This window comes from Felis catus, chromosome A2, assembly GCF_018350175.1.
Source record: "Felis catus isolate Fca126 chromosome A2, F.catus_Fca126_mat1.0, whole genome shotgun sequence".
NCBI classification, from domain to species: Eukaryota; Metazoa; Chordata; class Mammalia; order Carnivora; family Felidae; genus Felis; species Felis catus.
Genome location: NC_058369.1, coordinates 76,927,656 through 76,937,202, shown reverse-complemented (window position 1 = coordinate 76,937,202; position 9,547 = coordinate 76,927,656). Strand labels below are relative to the sequence as shown.

The window sequence follows — 9,547 nt, the reverse complement described above, 5'->3', positions numbered from 1 at the left end:
CTTTGTCAGGTCAGTCTCTGGCTCAGAAAGCGTCAGCGAGTTCTCATTGCCCAAAAAGTAAAATATAGGCTCTTTAATAGGAGGATCTACTGTTCTTTTCCAATACTTCTTCCCTATATAAACTTCCTGTTCTACCTGTGAATATACCTACCCTGTCTCCCCTCTGAGCCATTATTTATAACATTTCCTGGCTGGACTGCCTTCTCACCGAGGCCACCAACTGGAATGCTTATTGCTTTCAAGTCTCAGGCCACATTATTCTGTGCCTTAAGCCTGTTCATAAAGGATCACTTACGGCTCTGAAATCTTTTTTTTTTTTTCAACGTTTATTTATTTTTGGGACAGAGAGAGACAGAGCATGAACGGGGGAGGGGCAGACAGAGAGGGAGACACAGAATCGGAAACAGGCTCCAGGCTCTGAGCCATCAGCCCAGAACCCGACGCGGGGCTCGAACTCACGGACCGCGAGATCGTGACCTGGCTGAAGTCGGATGCTTAACCGACTGCACCACCCAGGTGCCCCACGGCTCTGAAACCTTAACACACGGCACATATGCACCCTTCTTGTCATATGTCTCTGTCCCCATCCTGAGGTATCTATGTAAGTGTATTAGCTATAGCTAAAAATTCCTGGAGGGCAGAGACCGTGACTAATTGCTTTCTATGCTGCCCTTAGCCTGGAGCTCAACGTTACGCATGTGGGTGGCACCTATTGATGGGTTAAGAGCAAGAGCTTTGGAACCGGACTCACCCGGGTTTCAATCCAGGGTCCACTGCCCACCAGCTGTGTGACTTTGGGCAAGTTAGGTAACTTCTCTAATGTCTCCCTAATCTGGAAATTAAAGGTGATAGGTTGTTCGGGAAGTCAAACGAGGTAACGTATATAAAGTGCAAAGGACAGAGCTCTAAGTGGAAGTTGTTTTTTTTCTTCTTTTAAGTGACCTCTACTCCCAACGTGGGACTCGAACTCCTGACCCTGAGGTCAAGAGTCTCATGCTCCACCGACTGAGCCTGTCAGGTGGCCCTGGAAGTTTTGTTAATATCAAAAGCAAGAGCATAGTAAGCACACAATACATATTTGTTGAATGAATGCACAAAGAGGGTCTAGCTTAAACTCTTCCTACTACAATTAAGGATCATCTTTTTAGTGGAGAGGAAATTATTCGTGCTGTATTTTAAACACAACATCAGTCCCAGCTTGAATTGTCATAGATACTACTTTCCAGTCCTCTGCACAATTTTCCTGGCCCTTTAAGCCCATTCTCTGTCCTTGATCTTTGTCTTTAAACCACGGAGAGAGGAGTAAGGCTTCACGTCGGACAACACTCATGGTTTGGAGCTGTATTAGCATATTAGCACATTCTCCTTAACTGCTTCTCAGCAGCTACGGCATGGCGCACAGGGAATATACGTTAATCATCAGTCCGTCTACTCTAGATATTACAGCTGCTTTGTGTTTTCTTATCTAAAATAGTGGGAGTTGGGGCACCTGGGTGGCGCAGTCGGTTAAGCGTCCGACTTCAGCCAGGTCACAATCTCGCGGTCCGTGAGTTCGAGCCCCGCATCGGGCTCTGGGCTGATGGCTCGGAGCCTGGAGCCTGTTTCCGATTCTGTGTCTCCCTCTCTGTCTGCCCCTCCCCCGTTCATGCTCTGTCTCTCTCTGTCCCAAAAATAAATAAACGTTGAAAAAAAAAATTAAAAAAAATAAATAAATAAAATAGTGGGAGCAATTATATTTAGAGTTGTATAGGAAAGACACTCTCGTGTGGCCCCTCTACTGTCACGCTGTTACTATGCTCACAACATTTCGGACACCGGTGTGTGGTTTATTCCCATGCTCGCCAAGTCTCAGACACCAGCTGAGTGTCCTGTAATTTAATTCAGTCCCGACACCATCTCCCTGGACTTTGTGTCAGATGCCACAGGTTGAGAGCTCAGTCCCACCAGACTGTCCCCGCAACCCCACCTTCAGATGCCAATGGAAAATCCAGGTTGTTACCAGTACTTCTGACCAACCAGCTATAAACTGGGATTCCCATGACCCCTTCCTTGGGCTCGATAATTTGCTAGAACAAAACTCAGGGAAACACTTATGTTTGGTGGTTTATTATATAATAAAGAATTCTATAAAGGATACACACTGCCAGATGAAGAGTTATGACTGGGAGGGTTCTCGATCAGGAGCTTCTGGCCCCTGGAGTTGGGGTGCACCACCCTCCTCGCACATGGATGTGTTCACCAACCTGGAAGCTCTCTGAACCCTATATGTTGGAGATTTTTACGGAGGCTTTATCACATAGGCATGGTCATTCATTAACTCAATCTCTAGTTCCCCTCCCCTTCACAGAGAATGGGGTGGGGAGGATGGAAAATTCTAAGCTTCTAATCAAAGCTTGGTCTTTCTGGTGACCAGGCCCCATCTAGAAGCCCATCAAGTCACCCAATTAGAACAAAATACATCCTTATCCCCCAGAAAATTCCAAAGGATTTAGGAGCTCTTTACCAGGAACCAGGGGTAGGGACCAATATATATCTTCTATTATTTTACAATAGTCACGGCCTAAATATAAATACCAATATTATCTTACCAAAGTGTTTTCTTAAGTCACCATCATAAAGGTGCAAAATTAAAAATCATGAAAAAGAATGCAGACATAGAATAGTTTCATTTTGATCCCACCCACCATGGTTGTAAGTTTAAGTAGGGACAGTGAAAGCCTCCCGCCCCGCCCCTCCCCCCGATTCCAGTCAGCAGAAGAGAACATTCCAAGCCTCCTAAGGGGCATTTTCATCCCTCCCATCAATGGTGTCCAGATAAAGAAAAGATCTCAGGAAACGACTTAGTTGCTGGAACCTGGACGAGTTCCCGTTTTCTATCCAAACCCTGTCTTCAGAACCGACTTTTACACGCCTTCTCTCTTGAAGACTTTCACCGCACATCCCCTTTTCCCCTGCCACATTCCTGCCTGTGGCTGGGGTCACATGCTTGAGAGTGTCACGGGAGTCTAACTTCTCTAATCGTTCCACACGTGTGTGTCTGCTCCTCTAACAAGCCTTTTAAGAAATAACGTTTTTAGGGAAAATATCCCACAGGACCCTGACTTGGAGGGAATGAAGTAGGGCACCGAGTGACAATTGCCCTCACCCACACCAGTGAACATCAGTGAGAACGACTAGTCTATGATCAGCTTCAGGAGGACATCGTATACTTCCGTTCTGAACCTTATTTGCTCATCGTTAGCAGAGGTCTGTGAGGTTCCCGCTCACACACTGTGGCGGATGCTAGGGCAACAGTGGTGAACGGCATACACATCTATCCGTCCATCTCGTGGTTTATAGTGTCGTGGGGAAGGCAGAGAAGTAGATACTCAATGAACACATGTTAGCAGACAGCCACATCGAAAGAGCAAAAGTCAGGTCCGTTTGACCACAGCCTCAACCAATTCCCTCTTACGTGCCAGGCTCTGCGCTAGACTTGTAATATAAAGATCACGTAAAATGCAGGCTCTGGCCTCCAGAGTTTCTATAACCTTCAGTTCCATGCTAAATAAACTCTGTTCTGATTGGCACGGGTGGCCAGACCATTCTTTTCCAGGTACCTTACCCATGGTCTCAAGGGTGTGCTATATGTATTTACCACCGCCCCATCAAATCAAGTCTGGAAGGAGACTAAATGAAATACGAACCAAAGGTGCAAGTCCTTGGAGAGGGGTGGCTTCCTCTGCCTCGTAGAGATAGAAATTCAAAGGAGCAAAGAAGTAGCCGGGGGCTGATTCAGTGCAGCTGCGGCCAGTGATGTGCGGGCGGCATTCACACTGGCCATCCTTGGGGGAGCACCTGGGGAGAAACAAACCCATCATGCACAGATGGAGAGGGGGGAAGGATAAAACGGAGGCATGGAGGTGCTGAGCTAAATGCCTTCTGAGTTTGGACCCGCTCCTTGAATCGATCAATCAATGGTCTTGAGGAGGATGTTAGGAGGCCATGGGCTCTACATGTCTGGTCTTGAAAAGCAAATCCAGATCCATGGAACCCAAGTAGCCACCTCTTTCCTCTGATTCTGCTCTAAACGCTGCAAAAAGGAGTATAGGACCTCTCCTTATAGGGTGGCAAAAAGTTGATATTTTAGGCAGGTCAAGTCACACACGGCATCTATCCCACCACCTGTGGGTTACCCAAGCAGTAGGACTGTTGATCTCTTCCTTGGAAATATTTCGAGCAAAATAAATCATTTGGGCTGTAGTTAATGTCTCAAGATCATTGCTTTTCAACACCCTTTGCTCGTCATGGAATAAAGTCCATCACCGATGACTAGAAGCCGGTCAGAATAAAATGTGGAAACGTGAGTGGAGACTATAGCCACAGGACTGCGTTATTCATTTAGTGACTTACACGTTGGAATAAGCACCTCCAATGTCACAATCACAGGGAGAACATCCATGGAGGTGATTTTCCAGTCCCCAGTATCCAACCTATAAAGAGAAAGTGCTCAGCTGAATCCAGCTATGAAGATACATGCTGCTCTGAAGGGTAAATATTAAAATCAGTACAGTTCAGTCGACACACGTCAAATAGCCACACAGCCTGGGCAATCACACGGTCACCTTTCCTGCCTGTGTACTTGGTAATGACCTTGGAGGACACATCTCTCCTATTCCTGGGACTTGGAATGAAGGGGACAGGCAGGTTGCCTGAATACTATTCCAAGCAAAAATGCAGTGAGGGCACCTGGGTGGTTAAGTCGGTTGAGCGTCTGACTCTTGATCTCGGCTCAGGTTATGATCCCAGGGTTATGGAATCGAGCCCTGTGTCAGGCTCTGCCCTGAGTGTGGAGGCTGCTTAAGATTCTCTCTCTCTCCTTCTGCCCCTCTCCCCTGCTTGCTCTCTCTTTAAAAAAAAAAAAAATGCAGGGGCGCCTGGATGGATCCAGTTGGTTAAGTGTCCGACTCTTGATTTCAGTTCAGGTCATGATCTCACAGTTCGGGAGTTCAAGGGCCACACTGGGCTCTGTGCTGACAGTGCAGTCTGCTTGGGATTCTTTCCCTCTCTCTGCCCCTTCCCAGCACTCGTTCACTCATGCTGTCTCTCAAAATAAATTTTTAATTTTTTTTCAATGTTTTTTATTTATTTTTGGGACAGAGAGAGACAGAGCATGAATGGGGGAGGGGCAGAGAGAGAGGGAGACACACAATCGGAAACAGGCTCCAGGCTCCGAGCCATCAGCCCAGAGCCCGATGCGGGGCTCGAACTCACGGACCGCGAGATCGTGACCTGGCTGAAGTCGGACGCTTAACCGACTGCGCCACCCAGGCGCCCCTCTCAAAATAAATTTTTAAAAAATACGGTGAAAATTACACAGTTCCTCTCACCACACCAATTTAGCCTCACGGTGAGTTATTTAAGGCCAGTCTGGGGAGAAGGTCTTCAACTAGCCTATTTGCAACTGCTTTTGTAAACCCAGTAGATTCTCTCACCACAAAAATCCCAAGGGGTTTTTACTTCCGCAGTCTTAAAATGTTTGGGGGTAAAAAAAAAAAATTCAAGTTGATTTTGAGATCTTATTTGCATATCACGGTTTAGCAGGCTCTCAGGTTTGTAAGTAAGCTGTTTTGTCATAACAAACTCTACAGGAGAGAGTCCGTTTTGTTCAAGACTTTTCTTCATTGCAACATCTTGACCTTTATTCGATATAAGCAGCTGCGGAAGATACAAACAACTATTTCTTAATCTGATAACATTTAGTATAAAATGCTCCAAAAACGACTTCCCTTTCAAACCTCAATTTAACATGCTCAGACAAAATCAAGGTCTTAATAGGCACGGCACTCTCATTTGAAACGGGTTTGTTATGTCTCTATTTTTGTTGTTGTTGTTATCTTGATAGAACTTTCCGCCTGATTTTACTCAGAAAGATTGATTTTAAACATTAAAGCCCGACAGAATTTGTTGCAAAACACAGCAAAAGACTTTTGGTATCTTTCCCGAAACCCAACTTCAGTCTGGGCAGAAACAATGTGCAACGACGGGCTTCGCCAAGGATGTGGTTGTGAAAACTCCCTCTAGGCCAGGGGTGCTGGCACATGGGGCTCAGAGCAGGTCTGGGGCACCGCCGGACGGAGGACCAGGTGGGGCACCTGGTGGACACGTGGGTACAGCCACAATGGGCAACCCTCTTCCGCCCCGCCCCTCCCCCCACCCCCTCCCCCACTGTGGCCCCTGCTCAGCAATTTTCCTCCTGCAAACACAATCCAGCGACCTATATATGCAGTGGCTGTCACACTGCAAACCAACAAAGTCAGCCTGAGTCTAAGGTCTCTCCGGAATCATCTGATGCGGCATCTTCGTCAGTCCTGCCAACCAGCCCGGCATCCTTCATGTTGCCCACACGCAGCCGTGGAGCTGGCGTGGCTCACCTTCCTCCGTAACATGTCCAGGTTACCTGCCCCGTCTCCCAGAGTTCCCTCTTCAAGGGTACTTTCTTGACTTCTTTCCCCATCCTCCTGTGCCCCGGCCTCATATGTTTCCAGTAAAATGACTTAAAACATTAGCACAGAACGATGTTGTAATAGGCAGATGTTTCTTATTTAGCAGCTACATTTCTTCAGACACATCAAGGTCACTGTTCTTTTACTAGGTTGAGTTTGGGGTTTTTTCTTTCTGAAATGTCATGGTGGGCTGCCAGGATTGGAGAACAAAGGGAAAAGTTGGATTTGGACTCCCTAACTGCATGACACATTTCTTATGGCGTAAAAAAGGTTTTAGTTTACTAATTTTAGACATACATGCTCACGTGTTTGGTGGAGTCTAGAACAATCCAGGAGTTTATTTCCCACAGGAATCTACAGTCCATTTAAACCTGCGGTTTTTTTTTTTTTTTTAATGAGCTCGTCCAAAATATTTCTAGGCAAAGGGTGGTAGGAGTGATAAAGAGACTATACGCAAGAGACAGAAGAAAAGGCTCCACAGTCTGGTGGGCTGAAAAAAAGGGAGCAGATAAATTGTCATATTCTACTGCTTGGTATGTTGGGCAGAACAGTGGATAAACTTCTGACATCGGTGCCCAGGTCCGTTCAGCGCAATCTGGGAAAAGTCGGTGTGCTGGTAAATGTTTAACAACCAGCTAGCTCTCTGTAGAAGGGTTAGTGTTTGCTGATTTCTGTCGTGTAAATACTTTTACCGGGAGGACCGAAATACATCAGCACAAGGAAAGCAATTAACGAGACCAAGTGTCCTCCCGGCAATGGCGGCAGAAATCTACACGACCACATGAAAGGGAAATCCTACGCAAATACATACAGTGCACTCTTCACAGTGTGGTCCGGTGGCAAATGACTGGCATGCACATTGGCCAGTCTCCACATCACAGGCTGAGAGAGGCAGACTCCCGAGGGGGTTACAGTTGCAGGCTGCAAGCAGAGCGAACACAATTATTCTATTTCCCCACCCTTGTCCTTTATAGCTCACGCTGAGCAAAACGCGTGGCCACAAGAACACCCGACATCCAGCCCTGCCGAGCCTATCGTCTGCCTGGTCGCACGGTTCTTGTATGGCATACAACTCTGTGTGGGAAACCCAGTGCCAGACGTTTCCAGAGCCCTCATGCGGTGCTACTGGATGGTAATTAGAGAGTAGAAGTAGAAGAAGTCATGTAGGCTGGAACATCCGGCACCGTTATCCCGAGTTATCCTGAGTCCTGAGTCCTGTGAAGAAATTATGTTCCCAGAGCAACATACACATTTCCACTGTGGGACAAACCAGTGTTCATGGAAACAACCCAAATGTCTGTCAGCTGATGAATGGACACATTTGATGTGGAGTAGCCACACAATGGAATATTATTCACCCATAAAAAAGGAATAAAATACTGACACATACTGCAACATGGATGAACCTTGAAAACCTCATGCTAGCGAAAGAAGCCAGTCACAAAAGACCACATAGTGGATGATCTCATTTGTACAAAATATCCACAAGGGGTAAATCTAGAAAGACAGAAAGTAGGTTAGTGCTTGCCTAAGAGGGGTTAGGGAGGTGGGAGCTAAAGGCCAGGGGGTGCTTTTTTTTTTTTCTCATGGTAACATGAGAATACATTTAACATAACACTGACCATTTTAAATACAGCCCCACAGTTGTGCAACCAATCTCCAGGACTCTTCATCTTGCAAAACTGAAACTCCGTGCCCATTAAACACCATCTCTTCCAACTCCTTCCTCCCCCAAGCCCTCAGCAACCACCGCTTTCTGTTTCCATGGGTTTAACTACTCTGGGTACGTCATGGAAGTGGACTCACACGGTCCCTTTGTGTTTAGTTTATTTCACTGAGCATAACCTCCTCAAAGCTCCTCCGTGCTGTTGCATGAGTCAGAACTTCTTTCCTTTTTTTTTTTTAAGGCTAAATAATATTCTATCGTATGTATGTACCACATTTTGTTTGCCCATTCATCCATGGATGGACATGTGGGTCGCTTCCACTTGGGGGCTACTGTGAATGATGTTGCTATGAACATGGGTGTACAAATCACTCTTCAAGCCCCTGTTTCCAATCTTTTGGGTATATAGCCAGAAGTAGGGTACAGGGTTTCTTTTGGGGGTAATGAAAATGTCCTCAAATTGATTGTAATGATGGTTACACAACTCTGAATATGCTGGAAGTCACGGACTTGTACTTCAAAGGGTGAATTATATGGCATGTGAATTATACCTTACTAAAGCTATTAGAAAAGAAAAGAAAACAGAAAACGATATTTGGCCTATTCTAGGAGGACATCAGGTCAGGGCTGACCCAGGGGAAACACTTGGAGTACTGAGAGGTGTGATGAGAATTGGTCTGACTATATGATCCATTGTCCTGGGATTTAATGTTGCCATTAAATTCCAGGAGAAGGAAGGATTCAGCATGCTGCTCTCTAAACATGCAAACAATCCACAGTTCCTTATATGGGCAAGAACACAGAGCATGACAGAGGGAAATTATTTACCCGGATTCCCTGAGGAATCTGCAGTTCTATAAGACCCCAGGCAGCTAAGAGTTTCTATGATCCTAGAGGCAAAGGTCTCCCATTTGGCCCCAGAAAACTCTGAATTTCTTTGTTTCCTCACAACCCCTCCCTTGGGTCTTTAATTTTGTTCTTCTCTTTGTCAGAGAACATAGGACCAATTTAGGAGAGGTGTGAGAACAAAGGAGAAAAGTAATTGGAAAAAAAAAAAAAGGAAAAAGAAAAGAAACCACCACTTGAAATCTACTTAAGAAGTCATCAATCTATGCATAAATGCATAACGTAACTTCACGAATTTGTATAAGGGAGTCCAAGTCGAGACCATTTTTAGAAAGGTTTTGCAATTCGGCATTAAATTTCTTGGCATTTTCCCATGTTTGCTGCAGCGGGGAAATGTGAGCGCCCCCTGCTGGTTCCTTATGATAAACTCAGCTAATCGCCAAGAAAAAAAATCTCCACTAATTTAACTAAAATCTGCGGGAGATCTTGAATCACCTTTAAAAACTCAGAGGCCGGCAATACTCTTGGGTATTTACAATGACCGAAATTG

The 9,547-nt window shown here is 45.8% G+C and overlaps 1 protein-coding gene across 6 annotated transcripts in view; it reads right to left on the bottom strand.

Moving 5' to 3' along the window:
* LAMB4 (laminin subunit beta 4) overlaps positions 1-9,547 on the bottom strand; it is a 112,733-nt gene that overhangs the window by 68,855 nt on the left and 34,331 nt on the right. For all 6 annotated transcript variants that reach the window (XM_045052248.1, XM_045052249.1, XM_023250243.2 and 3 more), the window contains 3 exons: positions 7,297-7,406; positions 4,393-4,472; positions 3,687-3,837 (listed from right to left, as the gene is read on the bottom strand). In XM_045052248.1, the coding sequence (XP_044908183.1) occupies positions 3,687-3,837; positions 4,393-4,472; positions 7,297-7,406 (341 nt within the window). The remainder of the gene's footprint in view (positions 1-3,686; positions 3,838-4,392; positions 4,473-7,296; positions 7,407-9,547) is intronic.